Source organism: Mobula hypostoma, chromosome 7, assembly GCF_963921235.1.
Source record: "Mobula hypostoma chromosome 7, sMobHyp1.1, whole genome shotgun sequence".
NCBI classification, from domain to species: Eukaryota; Metazoa; Chordata; class Chondrichthyes; order Myliobatiformes; family Myliobatidae; genus Mobula; species Mobula hypostoma.
The window spans coordinates 184,969,351-184,990,778 of record NC_086103.1 but is presented as its reverse complement, the minus strand read 5'-3'; the positions used below and the strand labels follow the sequence as shown (position 1 = coordinate 184,990,778).

The following is a 21,428-nucleotide window of genomic DNA, read 5'->3' as shown; positions in this document are numbered from 1 at the left end:
GTATTCCCTGTGAAGTGTTTGCTTATCAGTAAAGTAAATTAATTATCAAAGTGCATATATGTCACCACTGGAGAGGTGGTAATGGGGTAATGTGGTAAGATCGGGGTTCAGTTCCCACTGCTGACTGTAAGAAGTTTGTACGTTCTCCCCATGACAAGATGTGTTTTATCCAGTGCTCCAGTTTCCTTCCACATTCCAACAACGTACAGGGTGGGGTTGGCACCTTGTGGGCTGCCCAGCACAATCCTCACTGATTTGATTTGAAGTAAAATGACACATTTCACTGTGTTTCAATGTACATGTGACAAATAAAGTTAATCTTTAAATCTCTTCTTCTATCAGATTCTGTCATCTGCAGCCCTTTGTCACCTCCACCTATCACATCCCAACCCTTCCCTCACCTGGATCTACCCTTCACCTGCCATCTCTTCCTTCACCCCTTCCCTCCCCTTTTCAATCCTTTATTTTTCAGTCTAGTCTCATACATGAAACATCAACTGTTCATTTCCCTTCATAGAGTTGCTCCAGATTCCAGCATCTGTAGTCTCTTGTGTCTCTTGAGTTTTACAACCCAGTGGTTTTGTGACACAAACATTTTATTTAAAATGAAGAAAATCTCAATTTTTAAAATTTAAATTCCGCCGTTGTCAAGGTAGAATTTAAACATGTATGAACAGTATGTAAGACAAGCTTTTCAGTTGGGCTCGGTACTCATTGCAGTTATAAACCTTGATCAACATTGGGCCCAACAGTTTAACCAGAGCACAGGATACAGGAGCAGAATTAGGCCATTTGGCTTGTTGAGTCTGCTGTGCCATTTCATCACTGTTGAGTTATTTTCTCTCTCAGCCCCAAGCTCCTGTCTTCTTCCCCTAACCCTTCTTGCCCTGACCAATCAAGAATATTTCAACCTCTGCCTTAATATACGCAATAACTTGGCAACGAATTCCACAGGTTCACCGCCCTCTGACTAAAGAAATTCCTCCTCATCTCCATTCTAAAAGGACACCCCTCCATTCTATAACCATATAACAATTACAGCACGGAAACAGGCCATCTTGGCCCTTCTGGTCTGTACCGAACGCTTACTCTCACTTAATCCCACTGACCTGCACTCAGCCCATAACCCTCCATTCCTTTCCTGTTCATATACCTATCTAATTTTACTTTAAATGACAATAGTGAGCCTGCCTGTACTACTTCTACTGGAAGCTCGTTCCACACAGCTACCACTCTCTGAGTAAAGTTCCCCCTCGTGTTACCCCTAAACTGTTGCCCCCTAACTCTCAACTCATGTCCTCTTGTTTGAATCTCCCCCACTCTCAATGGAAAAAGCCTATCCACATCAACTCTATCTATCCCCCAACTACATTCTGTGATCTCTTGTCTTAGACTCCCCTACCCAAGGAAACATCCTCTCCACGTCCAGACTATCGAGTTCTTTCAACATTCAATGGGTTTCAATGAGATCCCACCCCATCATTCTTCTAAATTCCAGTGAGTACAGCCCCACAGCCATCAAATGCTCTTCATATGATAAACCTTTCAATCCCGGAATCATTTTCGTGAACTTCCTTTGAACCCTTTCCAATGTCAACTCTAAAACTGTAGGTGTTAGTGTTAGTGGAAGTGGAAGTAAGTGGCAGCTTTCTACAGTGGAGCTTTCTCAGCTGCTCTGAGATTCCATTAAACTCCAGCTGTTGGATTTAACTCTCTCCCTCCCTCCACTCCCCTCTCACAAGGAGCTACATCGTGGGGATTATCCCTCAGTTGAAGTCACTGGATTACAGCACCATCACCAAGCAGGACCGCTCCACTGCAGCCGTACTCAAGTCGTTCACCAAACAGAAGCGGCCTGCCCGGAGAAGATACCACGAGTAGATGCAGCAAGAGACGACTGGCCTTCCAACTGGGTTCCATCAGAACGTTCCCCAGTTCCCAGCCTGGGACCAGAAAAGGGAACGTTCTGGTTTGCCCAGAATTAATCTTAATTAAAAGTCAGGTTGATTGTTAACTAGGTTATTCATTTATTTGTTTCCAGTTTATGGAACTTGGTTTGTACCCTTCTCTTTCGCTATTTAAGTGTTTGTCTGACAACTTCTCAGTGTGTGTCCAAGCAGAAATGTAAGTGGTGTTTAAAGCTTTTTCGATAGACGTGGAATGGAGGGTATTGATCGTGGGGAAGCAGGTGGGGTTGAGCACTGTGTTAGTCACCGACATTGTGGGCCTCTGCTGTATCGCTCTGTTCTGTAATGTGCTGTCCTGTTCTATTTGCTGTGTTCCTGTGATTTATTGTTCTGTGTTTGCGTGTTTTACAGTTGTGTTCTATGCCTCTATCACTCCTAAAGACAATTTCCTGAGTTATCCTCAAAGTCCCTACCCCTCAGTGTGAATTCTGGCTACGAGCTGTTTTTTTCTGTTACATTCAGGATATAGACATTGCTGGTGAAGTCCGTGTGTACAACCCATCTGTAACTGTCCTCACGAAGACAGAGGTGAGTGCGCATCTGAGCAGGTGTGGTCCTGCTGGTGAAGGCCAGCCCGTCATATTGGCCTGTCACCACAAGGTGCATTGTGGTGGGGGCACACACAAGCGTGTTGTTACCTGTGCCAACTGCCCTTGTTCTTGGTGCTAGAGAAATTGAGATTCAGATCTATTTTGCTGGCCTTCGAGCATGGAGTGGAGCAGTGATGTCCGCCTGAAACAGCATTATGGTCTGGTGGTCGAGGGACTGAGTGTTTGAGGTGGTGGATGAAAAACTGATCAGAACATCGAACCTTTCGCCGAAAAATTACTCAAACTGGCAATTTCCTTTTCCTGAGCAACACGCACAAAATGCTGGGGGAACTCAGCAGGTCAGGCAGCATCTATGGAAATGAATAAACCATCGACATTTCAGGCTGACACCGAGAATTATTATTAGAATTATTCTGGCATCTTCCTTCCCAGTCCTGAAGAATGGTGTTGGCCAGAAACATCGACTGTTTATTCATTTCCATTGATGCTGAGTTCCTCCAGCATTTTGTGCTCGTTGCTCTGGATTTCCAGCATCTGCAGAGTCTTGAGTCTACAACTTCCTGTTCCTTCTCATAGGACAAATATTCAAGCCCTTCCTCGTTATATACTCCCACTTTCCAACACCCACTGGGACAGAGAATTCCACGGATCTGCCACCCTATCAGATGTTTCTACGAACCTCAGTTTGAAATACCTGTGGTCGTGTTCCCTGTGAAACTCTCCCATTCGTGAGGGCATAGATCACTACAGCACTGGGTGGGTCATTTGGCCAACAATATGTCAATCTTGAACTAATTTATACCAGAAGTCCTCCTCCTGTGAACAGGGACTCACTCTTCACGATGGCGACACAAGATGCTGGAAATCCAGAACAACACACACAATGTGCCAGAACAACTCAGCAGGTCAGGCAGCAACAATGGAGAGGAATGGACAGTTGACATTTTGGGTCAAGACCCCATCTACTCATTCAGCTCTGAGGAAGGGTCTCCACCTGATACATCAGCTGTCCATTACTCCCAGAGATACCACCAGTTTCTGAGCTCTCTCCAGAAAAAGAGTTTCTCCAGTATTTTGTTAGTTATTCCCCAGGCGGCGGAAGGTTTTGAGAGGGAACTGATTTGCTAATAGTTTGGAAAAAAGGTCATGAATCACATGGGCTGAATGGCCTGTTTAAGCTGTATTTGTTACAGAACTACAGTTTCAGGTCTTAGGCAATCACCTTCCCCCTTCCTCTTTCTCAATCCAACTGCAAACGTTCCTGCGACCCAGCCACCACTGCTCATTGGGTAAGCCTGGAGAGACTCCGCAAGTCAGGCAGCATCTTTCAAGGGAAGTGGACAACTCCTGTCTCAATGTGAAATCTTCACCGTTCATTTCCCTCTGCCGATGCTGGCTAAGCTGCTAAGTTCCTTCAGCTTCTTGCCTGTTATGATTTGGGCAAGACCAATGCTTGACAGATACAGCCTGACTCATCCATATACTGGATCGAGGAGGAAGGAAGATTATCCAAATGGTAGCTGATAGGAAAAGGCTGAGGCTTTATAAAGACCACACTTACAAGGAAGGGATGTGTTCGCATTGGACTGCTAGAGGAGATTCACGAGAATGAAAGGGTTAATGTATGAGGAGCGCTTGATGGCTCTGGGCTTGTCCTCACTGGAGTCTAGAGGAATGGGGGAAGGAATCTCATTGAAACCTGTCAAATTATTTAATAAGGCACAGGCCCTTCTGGCTGCACCACCCAGCAAACCCCCAATTTAATCCTCGCCTAATCACGGGACAATTTACAATGACTAACTTCGGGCTGTAGGAGCAAGCTCGTGGTCACAGAGGATGTACAGGAAGCAGCAGGAATTGGACCCAGGTTACTGGTACTGTAATAGAGTGGTGCTAATCGCTACACTGACATCCCACACCAGTTACAATTATCTGTTGAGTAAAATCAATTGAAATTTGAAAAAAAAAATTAAATACGCTCAGTGGCAACTTTATTAGGTACAGTAGTGGAGCTTAGTGTTGTCTTCTGTAGCCTATCCACTACAACGTTCAATGAGTTATGCCTTCAGGGATGCTCTTTTGCATATCACTGTTGTAACGCGTGGTTATTTGAGCTACTGTCAACTTGAACCAGTTTGGCCATTCTCCTCTGACCTCTAGATGTTTTCTCCCACAGAACAACTGCTCATTGGATTTTTTTTTTTGATTTTCATTGTAAACTAGAGACTTGTGCGTGAAAATGCCAGATGATCAGCAGTTTCTGAGATACTCAAACCGCTCTGTCTGGCACCAACAATCATTCCAAGGTCAAAGTCATTTATGTAGATCATATTTCTTCCCCATTCTGATGTTTGGTCTGAACAACTGAACCTCTTGACCATGTCTGGATGCTTTTATGTATTCAGTTGCTGCCACGTGATTGGCTGATTAGATATTTGCATTAAGGGGTACAGGTGTACCTAATACAGTGGCCACTGAGTATATGGTTTGATGTACCTGTGACAGGTAAAGCTACTCTCCATCTTATCTGGAACAAGTTAAATAGAGAGACTATCACATTTTGATCAAAGCACTTCCTAGCCAGAGACCTCCACAGACTCTCCCATCATGAAGTGTGAGCAGGCAGACCAAGCTGATGTATTTGTGAAGTTTATTTTTGATCCAGACAGGGTGAATTCAGCGCATCTTACTCAACTTGTGATTCCAAGTGATACCAGTTAAATGTTGTAACATCTGTCCCCACCTCCCACCCCCAAGGAAGCAGCCCCTTCCATTGCCCTGGTGATGTGCTGAGTGTCTAGTTGGTGTGCAAATGGATTGCCACCCTGTTATATAACTGTGAAGTCATCACAGTGTGTCCCCAAGTTGGTCACCGTCCAAGAGATGCAGGAAGGAGAATCACTGGAGGTGGACAGGTGACTTTGCCCCCTCAGACCTCAGGGACGGGGGGGGGGGGGCAAAGGTCTCTGCACTTCCGTGTGTAAAACAGCAGAGGTTTGAGCAGATGCTGCAGAAGAAATTAAAAACTTGATTCACTTGATTTAGAACATCCTTGACAACATTTAACTACTTCACACAGTCACTGCTGTGAGGAATGTATTTTCATACACAGCTGGACCCCCAAAAAAATACTCTGATCCACGCTTAAATGTCACTGATGGATAAATATGGGCCTCAACGTGATGCTCTACACTCAAATAGGGCTTTATTCAGGAACAGACAGGCTGCCCTTCACTGTCTCAATCCAGGAACAGACAGATTCCCCTTCACCGTCTCAATCCAGGAACAGACAGACTCCCCTCCACCGTCTCAATCCAGGAACAGACAGACTCCCCTCCACCGTCTCAATCCAGGAACAGACAGACTCCCCTTCACTGTCTCAATCCAGGAATCCAGGAACAGACAGATTCCCCTTCACCGTCTCAATCCAGGAACAGACAGACTCCCCTTCACCGTCTCAATCCAGGAACAGACAGGCTGCCCTCCACCGTCTCAATCCAGGAACAGACAGACTCCCTTTCACCGTCTCAATCCAGGAACAGACAGGCTGCCCTCCACCGTCTCAATCCAGGAACAGACAGACTCCCTTTCACCATCTCAGCCCAAAAGACAAGATGTTCAAAAAGAGCTGGGTTCCAGAACCAGTTGAGAACATTCACTCGCTGCCTGCTCTTCCCACCTCCGGTGCGGGGACTGAAGCTCATTGTCAAGGGACTGATACAGAAATGATTCTGTGGTACCTCTAGATCAAATGACATGACGGATGCCAATACTTCAAGAGGCAAGTGTTGGGAGTTAACAAGCCAAATGGAGGAAAGGTGCAACAGGGCCTTCCATCAACTCATCTTCAAATCCAATTTTATTTGGTTAAAACAAAAAAGAGAATGACATCACATCTCTCTGAGATCCATCAAAACAGCAAAGCTGCTCATGTCTGCCCTGCCGTGTTGCACACTAACATGACCCTCATTGTCTCAATTAGAATGCAGGTGCAGGAAAGGGAAAGATAATAACGGAAAAAATCTAAACTATAAAGTTTTCTCACCTGAGAAGAGTTGGGGGCGGGGGGGGGGGAGAGACGAAAAAACCAGAGAATAAATCGGCTAATCCAATTAAACGTTGGAAGCAGGCTGGTTTGTGGCCTTATTTTCTGACAGTTCTTTCAGCTCCAGGGACCTGTTATCCTTAACCGAGCAGGAAGATATCTCATTATTGAACGCAAAGCCATCAGAATGCAGAGTAAACACGTCAATAAACGCCAGGTGATTGGTCACTACACTGACCTCGTGCCCAGTTAGCTAGGTCAAATTTTTGCAGATTGCCTCACCCTGAGCCTTGAGAGTCACCAACACCCGTGAAAGAGTGAACAGTGCAAGTTGAACTTCACCCCCCTTCCTGGAGAAGCATCTCTCAAAGCTGTTGCAAATTGGATCCCATGTTAACAGCTGACTAAAATACTCAGTTTGTAGGGCAATCTGTGGAGATTAGATGGCAAGGAGAAAAATCGATTCAAACATTAAATTTAAAGTTGAAATATTAAGTTTAAACTAAACTCCTGGAAACAGTGGTCAGCTGTGGAAGGTGGAACATGATAAGATGAAGACCCAAGTCACTTTACTGTTGATCTCCTGGAACCAGGGCTGAAAACCTGTTGTCCTTTACAGTTATCTGTTGCCGCACTCCATTCTAACCTCTCCAATCCCAGAAAGGGCCCAGTGAAGTAACATCATCATATCTTCCCCTCGCTCAGAGCCCACTCCCAGGACTACAGCCTCTGTCAACAGTCCGACTGAATTAAGAGACTGCATTAAAACTACTCAGAATTGAGGGGGGGGCAGTGTTGACCACTGAGCCATCGAATGTGTAATGATGGAGGGGGAGTTTCAAAGAGCTTTTGAGGGAATGAGAGACTGTCATACAATTTCTGCCCCTTGGATCCAGCTCCACCTTTCAATCCTATCACTGCAGATAGAACAGGTGAACTGGGGCAACTGCAGGAACCCTCTCAGCTTCACGTTTTATGTATCTGTGGTTATCATCACCAGGACTTCAGAGAGGACTGAGTGACTTTTTAAAACGACTGACGTGGTAAGGTGTTCTCTGGTAGCCCTGAGTGCAGGAGCAACGGTCATACCAGTACGAGAAATTAGAACAGTGCATTCAACTGCAGAAGGCCCTGCCATTAATCGACATCTTCTTGCAACAATCCTGAAACAGGAATTTGGATCCCAATTCACAGCAGATTTCCTACACTCCATCCACAACAATGCAGCCCAGAAGCCAAGGCAAAACTCACCATCTGACTGAACACAGCCAGTGCAGAGTAGAGGAGATTCGCATCCGTACAGATGGCAAGTCCTCTCTCACACACACACACACACACACACACACACACACATGCAAAGCCACCAGGGAGAGGTGGTGACAGGGTCATTCACAGCAGCTCTGCACCAGCTACCGGTAACCTACGGCAATGTTCACACAACCCCTCTCCCCTACTCCCTCCCCACACCAGAGGCAAGGGCAAAAAGAAAACACAATCAACTCCAAATATATTCACAAGTTACATCTCTCAGATCTTCGGAAACAGCCATTGTTAGAATTCATCGAGAAAAACAAATCTGAAACAGTAATTATGAAACCAATACCTTGAGACAGAAAAAGCCTGTCACAAGGACTAAAGACGTGACGTGCTCATTCAGTCAGAATGATCTGCTGCTCCTCAGGGTGAACAGACACTTGATTGGTCATTGAATAGCAGGGGGTGGCAGAGGAATAAACAAAAACAGACAGCTATTTAAGAGCTGCAAAGTGTTTCATAAAGTCTGCCAATGTCGTAAATCACACTGACAAAAAAAAAAGGACTTCTAGAAAAATCAGGTAAACAGACTTAATTAAAAAGGCGTGATGTGTGGGTCTGACTCTGGCGCGGAAGGTCTATATCTCTAGTTAGTTAGTCCCAGTGTTAAAGTCTTGGCGGGAGGAGATCTGGAACAGCGAGGTCAGGGGATGGCGAACTGCACCACCAACTCTTCCTTGGCATCCACCTTGATCTGGGAAAGTGCACTTGACGCATATGCTGCGATTTTAGAGACCTGCCGAGAGAGGAAATCAAAACTCCAATCAGGATACACAATCATTAAGGTGAAGAAACCAGATACCCAACACCCCAACCACTTCTAAAACTCTGATCAGGATACTCGATCATTGAGATGAATCAATTAGCTACCCCATCACCCCAACCATGTCCAAAACTCCACTCAGGATACATGTGCACGGCAGAGAGCATCCGAACAAGCTGCATCACTGCATGGTACGGAAACTGCACTGCAGCAGACAGGGAGCCTCTACAACGGGTCGTCAAAACTGCCCAAAGCATCACCGGCACCATCAAGAACATCTATACAGAAAGGTGCTGGAAAAGGGCCAGTAACATTGTGCAGGATCCCACCCACCCTGCTCGTGGACTGTTTGCCCTGCTCCCATCAGGGAGAAGACTATGTAGTATCCAGACCAGGACCACCAGAGCCAAAAACAGTTACTTTCCCCAAGCAGTAAGGCTGATCAACACCTCCACCCACTAACCCACCCCTCCACACCCCTCACCACTTTTCATTTCCTGTCAGAGCCACCTTGTGTACAGACACTCCTGTGTCCAGTGTCACTTTATGGACATACAGTCAATGTATACAAGCTATTTTATGTATTTATATTTTTTTTAATTATTGTGTTCATTATCTTTTTTCTGGGATTATTGGTTCTGCATCAGATCTGCAGTAATGATTATTTCATTCTCCTTTACACTGGAAAAGACATTAAACAATCTAGAATCATGAACTCCACTCAGGATACATGATCATCGAGATTAATAAATAATTACCACAACCACATCCAGGGAGAGCAGGTAAACTAGCATATGGATCTGACAATTTAATCTTTATATTCAGAATTACAGTCACAGAACACTTCAGCCCATCTGGTCTGTTCCAACCTCTTACTGTGTAGTCCCATCGACCTGCAACCGGACCACAGCTCTCCATTCTCCCCTCAGTCATATATCTTTCCAAATTTCTCTTAAACCCCGCATCCACTGGCAACTACTCCATACTTTCATCATCCTGAGTGAATTAACCCCTCAAACATTTCACCTTTCACCCTTGAAACAAGACCTCTAATTCTAGTCTCACCCAACCCTAGTTGGGTGCATTTACCCTATCTATACCCCTCAATTAAATCTCCCCTCATTCTCCCACACTCCAGGGAATAAAGTCCAAACCTATTCAAAGTGTCCCTATAACTGAGGTCCTCAAGTCCCAGCAACATCCTTGTAAATTTTCTCTGCTCTTTCAACCTTATTTACATCCTTCCTGTAGGTAGGTGACCAAAACTGCACACAATACTCCAAGTTAGTCCTCATCAATGTCTTATACAATTTTAACATAACATCCCATCTCTCAGATTCATGACAACCAATGTGCCAAATAGCTATTAAACCTTTCCCTATAACTCGGGTACTCAAGTCCCAGCAACATCCTTGTAAATTTTCTCTGCACTCTTCAATAGTATTGATATCTCTCCTATAGGTAGGTGAGCAGAACTGCTTTGTTCCTGTTTTTTCACTCCTTCAGTTACAATGAAGGATCACAATCTCTGGGCACAGCCCTCCTCCTCATTTCTTTATTGAAGAATTTCTTTAGTCAGAGGGTGGTGAATCTGTGAATCCATTGCCACATACGGTTATGGAGGCAAAATCATTGGGTATGTTTAAAGAGGAGGTTGATAGGTTCTTGATTAGTCAGGGTGTCAAAGGTTACAGGGAGAAGGCAGGAGAATGGCGTTCAAAGGGATAATTAATCAGCCACAATTGAATGACAGAGCATATTTGACAGGCTGAATAGTCTAATTCTGCTTAGGGTCAAATAGCCACACCACCCACTGTCCACACACAGGCTCACTCATGCCCTGCCCCTAAGTATGCAGACAGGCCTGTCCCTGGTCCCAGCATGCAGTAACACCACCTACCTGCTGAATGTCTGAATAGGGTACGGGGTCACTAGCCAGAACCTGGTGCGGCTGGCTGGTTAGTGCAGGCAGTGTCGTCGCTCGCTTGCACTGTGTCGAGCCACTGATCATCGCTAACCTCGTGCTGGCAAAACAAGCAGAGTTAAAGCACGGCTTGACACAGGAGACAGACAAAGGCTCATCACAGCCCAACCAGCACTGACCCACACGAGTACAAATGAAGCGTGTCAAAACAGCACAGTATACATAGCGGTCAGTTTAACACTATACAGCACCAGCAAGCTGGGTTCAATTCCCACTGTTTTTACAGAGTTTGTACGTTCTCCCCGTGACTGCGAGGGTTTCCCCCGGGTGCTCCAGTTTCCTCCCACATCCCAAAGACCTACAGGTTAGCGTCAGTGAGTTGTGGGCATGCTGTGTTGGTGCCAGAAGCATGGCCACACTTGTGGGCTGCCCCCAGCACATCCTTGGACTGTGCTGACACAAACAACGCATTCATTGTGTGTTTCGATGTTCAGATCAGATACAGAGAAACCAACGCAACCCAAGGATGTGCTGGGGGCAGTCCGCAAGTGTTGCCACGCACTGCAGCGCCAGCATAGTGAGACTACAATGCCCAGCAGAACAACAATGGCAATATAACAAATGAAGCCCCTTTCCCACCCTCCCAGCCACTCTCACACACAGGTCTCCAACCATCACCAGTTAGGGTTCAAATCCTGCCACGGTCTCTACGGAGTTTGTACTTTTCCCCCGTGACCGCGTTCCCAAAGACATATGGAGATGGTAGGTTGACTGGTCACATGGGGCCTGTTACCACGCTGTATCTCTGCATACACAGACTGTCAGGGGCGCTTAGCGCAGGATCACACTTTGGGCCTCACCTGTACTGGCGCGCTCGGTCCATGTACTCGTGCTGTTCCATGCCCTGTGAATCTGCGGCTGACACGTCGATGATATTACTGGGGAGGGAAAAGAGCAGCTCATTAGTGATGCGCAGCACAGAGCATCATCCCCCCCACTTCCCCCGCCAATCAAATGACCATGCTGTCACCTCTCCCGGGGCAGTACGTCATGGCAGAAACACATAGGTGAAGGTTACCTGAGGGGAACTGGTCTCATCCACACATGGTGTACCTCAATTACCCCCTTTCTGAAAACACCAAGACAGCAATGAGAAAGCCCAAGGGCAACTTGGACATGGAAAGGACGTTTCCAATGGTGCAGAAGTCTAAGACCAGAGGACTCAGCCACAGAAATGAGGGACGACATTTTAGAACAGAGATGAGGAGGAATTTCTTTAGCCAGAGGGTGGTGAATCTGTGGAATTCATTGCCAAGTCATTGAGTAAATTTAAAGTGGAGTTTGATTGGTTAGAGGCTGAGGGGAAACGGCAAAGAATGGAGTTTAAGAGGGATCCAGGGAAGTTTGGCCAGGTGGATTCAGAATTGGCTTGTCCGCAGAAAGCAGAGGGTCGTGGTGGAGGGAGTACATTCGGATTGGAGGATTGTGACTAGTGGTGTCCCACATGGATCTGTTCTGTGACCTCTACTTTTCGTGATTTTTATTAACGACCTGGATGTGGGGGTAGAAGGGTGGGTGGTAAGTTTGCAGATGACACAAAGGTTGGTGGTGTTGTAGATAGTGTAGAGGATTGTCAAAGATTGCAGAGAGACATTGATAGGATGCAGAAGTGGGCTGAGAAGTGGCAGATGGAGTTCAACCTGGAGAAGTGTGAGGTGGTACACTTTGGAAGGGCAAACTCCAGGGCAGAGTACAAAGTAAATGGCAGGATATTTGGTAGTGTGGAGAAGCAGAGGGATCTGGGGGTACATGTCCACAGATCCCTGAAAGTTGCCGCATAGGTGGATAGGGTAGTTAAGAAAGCTTATGGGATGTTAGCTTTCATAAGTCGAGGAATAGAGTTTAAGAGTCGCGAGGTAATGATACAGCTCTATAAAATTCTGGTTAGGCCACACTTGGAGTACTGTGTCCAGTTCTGGTCGCCTCACTATAGGAAGGATGTGGAAGCATTGGAAAGGGTACAGAGGAGATTTACCAGGATGCTGCCTGGTTTAGAGAGTATGCATTATGATCAGAGATTAAGGGAGCTAGGGCTTTACTCTTTGGAGAGAAGGAGGATGAGAGGAGACATGATAGAGGTGTACAAGATAATAAGAGGAATAGATAGAATGGATAGCCAGCGCCTCTTCCCCAGGGCACCACTGCTCAATACAAGAGGACATGGCTTTAAGGTAAGGGGTGGGAAGTTCAAGGGGGATATTAGAGAAAGGTTTTTTACTCAGAGAGTGGTTGGTGCGTGGAATGCACTGTCTGAGTCAGTGGTGGAGGCAGATACACTAGTGAAGTTTAAGAGACTACTAGACAGGTATATGGAGGAATCTAAGGTGGGGGCTTATATGGGAGGCAGGGTTTGAGGGTCGGCACAACATTGTGGGCCGAAGGGCCTGTACTGTGCTGTACTATTTTATGTTCTATGATGGAAAGGTGGAACAGACTCAATGGGCTGAATGGCCTAATAGTGCTCTTATGTCTTATTTAAAACATCTCTGACCCACATGGAGAGAATCCATGTCATAGCACTATGACAACCTGCTGTCAATCCTCTTTCTCTTCTCACCTCTTTCCCCAACTTAGACAATAAGATAATAGAGTCAGATAGTGGTGCCGACTTGGTTAGTCCCAATTTCCTGTACGTGTCCCATTTCCCTCCACGGACCTCTCCAAGTGCTTCTCAAATGATACAAATGTACCTCCCTCAATCACTTCTACTGGCAACTCCGACCATCTGTGCTCTCAGCTTTAAGCACTTCTATAAGGTCACACCTCATTCTCCTACGTTCTAAGGAATAAAATACATAAATAGAATAAGGCCATTAGCACAAGTCTGTCCCATCATTCCATCATGGATGATTTTATTTTCCCTCTCAACCCCATTCTCCTGCTTCTCCCCTTAACCTTTAACGTCCTTAGTAATCAAGAATCTATCAATACCCAATGACATCCACAGCCGATTGTAACAATGAATTCCACAGATTCATCACCCTCTGGCGAAAGAAACTCATCTCTGTCCAATTGGACATCCTTCAATTCTGAGACTGTGCCCTCTGGTACTAGACTCCCCAGCTACAGGAAACATCTTCTCCACGTTCACTCTAACTAGACCTCTCAATATTTCTCAGGTTTCAGTGAGATCCTTCTTATTCTTCTAAACTCCAGCAAGTACAGGACCAGAGCCATCAAATGTTCCTCACAAGTTAACCCCTCCATTCCCGGAATCATTCTTGTGAACTTCCTCCGGACCCCCTCCAATGCCAGCACATCCTTTGAGATATGTGGCCCCAGAACTGCTCACAGTACTCCTGAGCAGAGAGATCACCCAGGCAGCCTGGCTGACAGCTACTCACTGTGCCGTCTTGGTGAGGATAGTGTTGAGCAGAGCTTGTTCATCCGGGAAGCGAGATGATGGAATACTGGAGTAGTTGTGATCAGCTCCTCCAGACGATTTACTTGGAGGGTTACTGACTGGGATGAGCAGCGGCTTTCCCTCCTCCCGCTCCTGGAGATCAAGGAGAAAACACCGTGAGCACATTCACTCTTTCCTTCTGCTCGGTCAAGCTTTCTGACGCATTGAGATCATGAAGGACCCCAACTACCCAGGTCATGCCATCAGGGAGGAGGTACAGGAGCCTCAAGACCCACACCACCAGGTTCAGGAAGTTATTACCCCAACCATCAGCCTCTTCAACCAGGAGGGATAAGTTCCCTTGTCCCAACGCTAAACTGTGCCCACAACCTATGGACTCACTTTCAGGTATTCTTCATCTAATATCCTCATTATTTATTGCTTATTTATTTATTACTTTCTGTTTTTTCTTTTTGTATTTTCACAGTTTGTCTTTTGTACAATGGTTGTTTGCCTTTGTTATGTGTTATCTTTCATTGATTTTATTGTTTATATGAAAGAAAATAAATCACAGGATTGCATTTGGTGACATATGTATTTTGACAATGAATTTACTTCGAATTTGACTTTGATTAGCGTGGTCATGGTACATTTTCAGACCTCTACGTCTTGCCCCTCTTGAACTAATCCTACAGAGCACAAAACAAAGGCACCTCATCTTCTGATTAGCCATGTTAGGGGGAGGTAGGATAAAGGCAAGCAGCCTCATTTGAAGTATTGTGTGCTGTTCTGGTCACCTATAAACAATAAAGATATCAATAAGACTGGAAGAGTACAGAGAAAATTTACAGGGATGTTGCCTTGACATGAGGACCCGGGTTACAGGGAAACATCGAATTGTATTTTTTTGGCGCATTGGCCTTCATAAATCAGAGTATTGAGTACAGGAGATGGGGTGTTATGTTGAAGTTGTACAAGATATTGGTGAGGCCTCATTTGGAGTATCGTGTACCATTCTGGTCAGTTATAGTGCTGTGCAGAATACTCATACTCAATCACTCTAGATTTTTGATATAAACTTTGTTTTAGATGTTTACTTTTGGCTTTCTGCATTCGTGTCAGTAGAAAAGAGAAATTTTAAATTTCCAAACATTTCTAAAAGATTAAATGTTGGAGAAATTTTTGTATTTCATTAAAGGAAGTAACATATGAAGTAATAGACCACTTTTCAAATAAAAACTTGATGACTTTGTAAGTATAAAGCCCAGTGCACGACATGGATACTCATGAATACAGCTTTTTCACCTAGAGGGTGGTGAGAGTGTGCAACGAGGTGCCAGTGGAAGTAGTGGATGTGGGTTCGATTTCAACTTTTAAGAGAAGATTGGATAAACACATGGAATGCAGTGGTCCAGGTGCAAGTCAACGGAATGAGGCAGATTAATAATTTGGCATGAACTGGATGAGTAAAGGGCCAAATTCTGTGCTGTAGTGTTCTGTGACTATTGCCTATCACTCAATGTTACACCCACATATATAACACACACAATACTGTCTCTGCTAGTAATTATCACCAGCCTCATCATAAAGACCATAAGAGGTAGAAGTAGAATTAGGCCATTCAGCCCATCAAAACTGTTCTACCATTCCACCATGGCTGATCCATTTTCCCTCTTGATCCCATTCCCTGTAACCTTTCACAACCTGACTAACCAAGAAGTTACCAACTTCCACCTCAAATATACCCAATGACTTGGCATCCACAGTCCTCTGTGGCAATGAATTCCACAGATTCACCATCCTCTGGCTAAAGAAATTCCTCATCTCCATTCTAATTGGATGCCACTCTATTCTGAGGCTGTGCCCTCAGGTCCTAGGCTCCCCCACTATAGGAAACACCCTCTCCACATCCACTCTTTATTGGCCTTTCAATATTCGATACACTTCAATGAGATCCCCCTCCCATTCTTCTAAATCCCAGTGAGTGCAAGCCCAGAGCCATCAAACCTTCCTCATAAAATAACCCTTTCATTCCCAGAACCATTTTCGTGAACCTCCTCTGAACCCTCTCCAATGTCAGCACGTCCTTTCCTAGATAAGGGACCCAAAACTGCTCAGAGTACTCTGAGGCCTCACCAGTGCTTTATAAAGCCTCAGCATTACATCCTTGCTTTTATATTCTAGTCCTCTCAAAATGAATGCTAACATTGCATTTACCTTCCACACCAACTCAAATTGCAATTAACCTTTAGGGAATTCTGCATGAGAACTCCCAAGTCCCCTTTCACATCGAATTTTTGAATCTTCAGCCCATTTAGAAAATAGTCTACACTTTTGTTCCTTCTACTAAAGCACATGACCATACACTATATTCCATTTGCCACTTCTTTGCCCATTCTCCTCATCCAAGTCTTTCAGCGGCCTGTTTCCTCAAAACTACCTCCACCCATCTTCACATCGTCCACAAACTTGACCACGGGCCATCAATTCCTACATCCGAATCAATGACATACCAAAAGCGGTCTCAATACCGAAACTTGCAGATCACTAGTCACCGGCAGCCAACCATTAAAAGCTTCCCTTATTCCCTGCCAGTCAGCCAATGCTCTATCCATGCTAAAATCTTTCCTGTAATATCATGGGTTCTAATCTTGTTAAGCAGCCTCATGTGCAGCACCTTGTCTGAAAATCCAAGTACGCAATAGCCACTGATTCTCCTTTGCCTGTCGGCCTGTTATTTCCTCAAATAGCTCCAATAGATTTGTCAAGCAAGATCTCCCCTTAAGGAAACAATGCTGAGCCTCCAGGTACCCAGAAACCACACCTTCACAATCAACTCCCACATCTTCCAAACCACTGAGGTCAGGGTAACTGGCCGATAATTACCTCTCTTCTCTTTACACTAACGCCCCACGCTGTAATGGTGCTGTGCTAACCGCCTGCACTACCCTAGCGCCCCATAAATCTACACAATTGAATGATTTGATAGTGAGAACCTTTTCTCTGGTTGTGGGTGTGGGGGGAATAGTACTTCACACACAGCTCAGACAGCCTCTACTCCTGAACTCCAGGCTCAAGTACTTCCAATATCTACTGCTGGCTTAGAAGTGTAAGAAGTGGCGGTGTTAATAGATTTCAGGAGGAAACAGGCAGATGTAACCGAACACCCGTGTGAAGTGACATAAACCAACAGCAACGATATTAAGGAGGGAGCAAGAACAGATCTACTGAACAAGTACAGCAAATTCAGACATTATGCATTGTTGACTTTATAAACCAATCATAAAAGCCAAGAGATCAGAACATAGAACAGTACAACACAGCCTGGCCCTTTGGCCCACAATGTTGTGCTGACCTTTTAACATCAATCTAACCCTGGAAAGCAAAGGAGGAGGAGAGGTGACTTGATAGAGGTGTGTATCTTCCTGAAGGAAAAAAGTCACCATCTGCCCGACCACTGAAGTGCTTTGAAGATTTAGTTATTGTATCTGTGCTGTGAATACGATCTCGGGACTCCAGGTCCAGAGGGGCACCATGGTAGTGTAGAGGTTAGCGCGATGCTGTTACAGCTCAGGGACTTCCAGAGTTCCAAGTTTAATTCCGAAAGGAGCCTCCGTACATCCTCCACCTGGAATCTGTGGGTTTTCCCTGGGTGCTCTCGTTTCCTCGCTCACTGTAAACTGCCCCATGATTAGGTTAGGGTTAAATGGGGCTGCTGAGGTCACGTGGCCCGGAGTGGAACGCACTGCCAGGGGCAGTGGCAGAGGCAAACGCATTAGGGCCATTTAAGAGACCTTTAGATAAGCACATAGGTGATAGAAAAATTGAGGCTATGTAGGAGGGAAGGGTTAGATAGACCTTGGAGCAGGTTGAGAAGCACAACACTGGGCCGAGGGTCTGTACTGTTCTATGTTTTGATCGCTTGGCTTTTATTAATTAAATCTGTGATGGTGAGTGCCTGGTGTGGTGGTAGAGACAGACACATTCGAGACTTAAGAGATATTTAGATAGGCATAGGAATGTGAGAGAAATGGAGGGATATGGACATTGTGTTGACAGAAGGGATTAGTTTATTTGGCCATTTGATTACTGATTTAATTACATCGACACTACATTATAGGCCAAACGGCCTGTTCCTGTTCTGGACTGGTCTATGTTGTATCATCTCATGAATCCCCTCAAGAAAATACCATAACATCGCCCCACAGAAAGATACAGCAATTCACCTCCAAATATACATTGAACCCTCAATCACAAACCAAAATTACCCCATTAATGTGAGTCACTGCATGCAAACTGGGTTCGCATTTCTAAAGAGACAAACAGCAATCATTGTAAATATTTCAACAGCTTGGATCTGCTTTGGAACATTCCTTACAGTGGCAACTGAATTTCGACCACTGGTGCTGAAAAGCATTACGGTAGTGTGCTGCCCTGACACTCCTTTCAGCCGATATCGCCAAGGGGCAGCAGTCTGACAGGAAAACGAGGTGCTCACTGAAACCTCCAGACGGAACCTCAGCTGCTGGCTATCTGGATGCACGTATATCCAGAGAGAGACCGTGGGTCAGTGACCACACCTGTAGTTCAAATCCCACAGTGACAACTGGGAGAATCAGGGACTAAAGTTAAGCAGAGTCATGATTATTCTAAAGGAAGAGAATTGTTCTAGGTTGACCACTGCAACTTTGGCAGCACAGTAGTGTAACACTATTACGGCACCTGTGATCACCGATAGGGGCCCTATTCTCACCACCCTCTGTAAAAAGTTCTCTCCACGACCCCATGGGTTTCCTCCAGTTTTCTCCCATGTGCCATGGCTCAGAGTTGGTAACTTGTGGGCGTGCTACGTTGCCACAGGAAGTGTGACGACTCTTGCAGGCTGCCCCCAGCACACCCTCGGACTGTGTTGGTCATTGACACAAGTTTCAATGCATCTATCACAAAGGTTCTCTCTCTCTTTTTTCCCCCGCTGACACTGAAATCTTGCAGAGGCTCCAGTTCTTCAAGATACCACAATCCAGCTCCAGCTCCCTGTACAAACAGAAACGTTCGCCTCCTCCCACAAGCAAACACAAGAAAGAAACTGTCACACCACCATGCCGATAGAATAGTGCAGCAGTGGACAGGGCATTTGACCCACATGTTGTGCTGATGCCAATTTCCACAAAACCACCTCCTCCTCTCTATTATCCAGATCCCTCCATTCCCTTCAAGTTCCGATTCAGGTTTACCGCACGCACGCAGACACAGGCAGTGAAATGCATCATTTGTGTTAATAATCAACACAATGTGAGGATGTGCAGCCCACAAGTGTTACCACACATCGCATTCCCACAACGTTCAGCAGAACAACACAGAGCACAGCAAGCAACAGAATAAGCCCCCATTCCTCCCTCCCTGACACCCACACGGTTCGCCCTCCAACTCAGACACAGTTAGTCATCCAACTCGAGGATGCAGCTCCAGGGCTCTAGTCTCCAGGCTTTGGTCATTGCAGATTGATTTTCCATCCACCAAATCTGTCATCTAAATCTCTATCTCTGAATCACCACATGCCTGTTTCCACGACCACCCTGGTACCCCATTCAACACACACTCAACGTTTCAGGAACAGCTTCTTCCCCTCCGCCATCACTATGAAACCAGGAACACTTACATCACCACTACTTTTTCCCTTTGCACTATTCGTTTAAGTTATATTTTATATATACCTGTATCACTCCACTGCCTTTACAAAACAACAATTTCACAACATAAAACAATGATAATAAACCTGATTCTGATCTTTCTAGCCTGGGGAAAAGATTCTGACTGCTTACTAACCTGTGCCTCTCAATTTTAAAAACCACAATTAGGTTTCCCCTCAGCCTCTGGCACTCCAGGGAAAACAACCCAGTTTGTACAATCGTTCCTTATAACTAATCCAGGCCTCTAGTCCAGATATGATTGACTGACGACCTCAGTGTCACGAGGCTCTCCGTGGGTCAGGGAGACCCAGCTGTCTACATCATACACAAGCCGGGGCAGTAACGATACGGAGAGCAAGCCGTTGCCCATACAGCGGGCTCCCCCTCTCCACACGGCTGATGAATCCAAAGGAACGGCGGAGACCGATAAAGTTTGGCACCCGCAGTGACGCAGGAGTTGCAGTCAGCACTGAACTCAATGTAGGACTTCCTGAGGGACTCCAGCTGTGGATTTTTCCTCGGGATTTACTCCCGAAGACCTCCCCATCAGTGAGTATGGCCACAAGACAGCTGAGGATTGAGGATTAAGATCAGTGCTTTCCTTCACACCTTCATCTTGAAGAGGGTGGGGTGGGGTGAGAAGGGGTGAAAGGGGAAGGGTGTGTGGATCAGTTTCGGGGGTCTGTACCGGGGAGGGTGGGGATTCCATACCAGGGAAGGGAGGTTGTGTGGACCAGGATGGGGAGGGAGGGAGGGTGGGTGGGTGGGTGTGTGGATCAGGTTCGGGGGTCTGTACCGGGGAGGGTGGGGATTCCATACCAGGGAAGGGAGGTTGTGTGGACCAGGATGGAAGGGGGGGGTGGGTGTGTGGATCGGGGGGGGGGGGGAGGATCTGTACTGCGGGAAGGAGGGTGTGCATACCGGGATCAGGGATCTGTACTTGGGGGGGGGGGGTAGTGTACGGACTGGGTTCGGGATTCTGTACAGGGGAGGGAGGGAGAGAGGGAGGGGGGTCCTGTACCGGGGTCGGGGATGGGGTGAAGGTGTGTAGACCGGGGGGAGGGTGAGGGAGGGGGGTGTGCAGACCAGTGTACCGGGGAGGGTGGGGATTCCATACCAGGGAAGGGAGGTTGTGTGGACCAGGATGGGGGGGGGTGGGTGTGTGGATCGGGGGGGGAGGATCTGTACTGCGGGAAGGAGGGTGTGCATACCGGGGTCAGGGATCTGTACTTGGGGGGGGGGTGGTAGTGTACGGACTGGGTTCGGGATTCTGTACAGGGGAGGGAGGGAGAGAGGGAGGGGGGTCCTGTACCGGGGTCGGGGATGGGGTGAAGGTGTGTGGACCGGGGGGAGGGTGAGGGAGGGGGGTGTGCAGACCAGTGTACCGGGGAGGGTGGGTGTGCGGAGCGGGGTCGGGGGTCTGTACCCTGTACCGGGGAGGGTGGGTCAGTCCTGGAGGCAGGAGAATTGATCCCAGAACCTGTCACGGAGGGGCGGGGAAGTGAGGGTGCTGAGCCCGAGGCCTTCCCGGGCCTCGGACACCCTGAGCCCGGACACCCGTTCCCCCCCCCCATCCCCGGCCGCGGACTCCCCATTCCCCCCAGAGGCCCCGGACCTGCTCGCTGCCGTCGCCCTCGCTGCTGTAACAACAGCCCATGTCGGTAACGCGAGCGGCGCCGCCGCGGCCTTCTCACTGCATCACCTGACCCGCATACGCCCCACTTCCGGGGCCTCTCGTCAATCAAAGGTTGAGTGCCGGGACCTCCCCTGT

The 21,428-nt window shown here is 46.7% G+C and overlaps 3 protein-coding genes across 5 annotated transcripts in view; 2 read left to right on the top strand and 1 right to left on the bottom strand.

Annotated features, from left to right (window-relative positions):
• Nucleotides 1-8,382, top strand: part of lrrc51 (leucine rich repeat containing 51) — a 41,615-nt gene extending 33,233 nt beyond the window's left edge. For both annotated transcript variants that reach the window (XM_063054735.1, XM_063054734.1), the window contains exon 5: nt 1,743-8,382. In XM_063054735.1, the coding sequence (XP_062910805.1) occupies nt 1,743-1,881 (139 nt within the window). In that variant the 3' untranslated portion in view covers nt 1,882-8,382. The remainder of the gene's footprint in view (nt 1-1,742) is intronic.
• On the bottom strand, nt 8,054-21,400 carry lamtor1 (late endosomal/lysosomal adaptor, MAPK and MTOR activator 1). Its single transcript, XM_063054736.1, has 5 exons — nt 21,273-21,400; nt 13,969-14,120; nt 11,425-11,502; nt 10,541-10,664; nt 8,054-8,613 (listed from the first exon to the last, which is right to left on the bottom strand). The coding sequence occupies exons 1-5, from the start codon at nt 21,312-21,314 to the stop codon at nt 8,521-8,523; spliced, it is 489 nt and encodes a 162-aa protein (XP_062910806.1). The 5' UTR covers nt 21,315-21,400; the 3' UTR covers nt 8,054-8,520.
• The window catches only part of LOC134349817 (secreted frizzled-related protein 2-like), a 71,525-nt gene continuing 64,231 nt past the window's right edge, over nt 14,135-21,428 (top strand). For both annotated transcript variants that reach the window (XM_063054731.1, XM_063054728.1), the window contains exon 1: nt 14,135-20,206. The gene's annotated coding sequence lies outside the window, so the exon portion shown is untranslated. The remainder of the gene's footprint in view (nt 20,207-21,428) is intronic.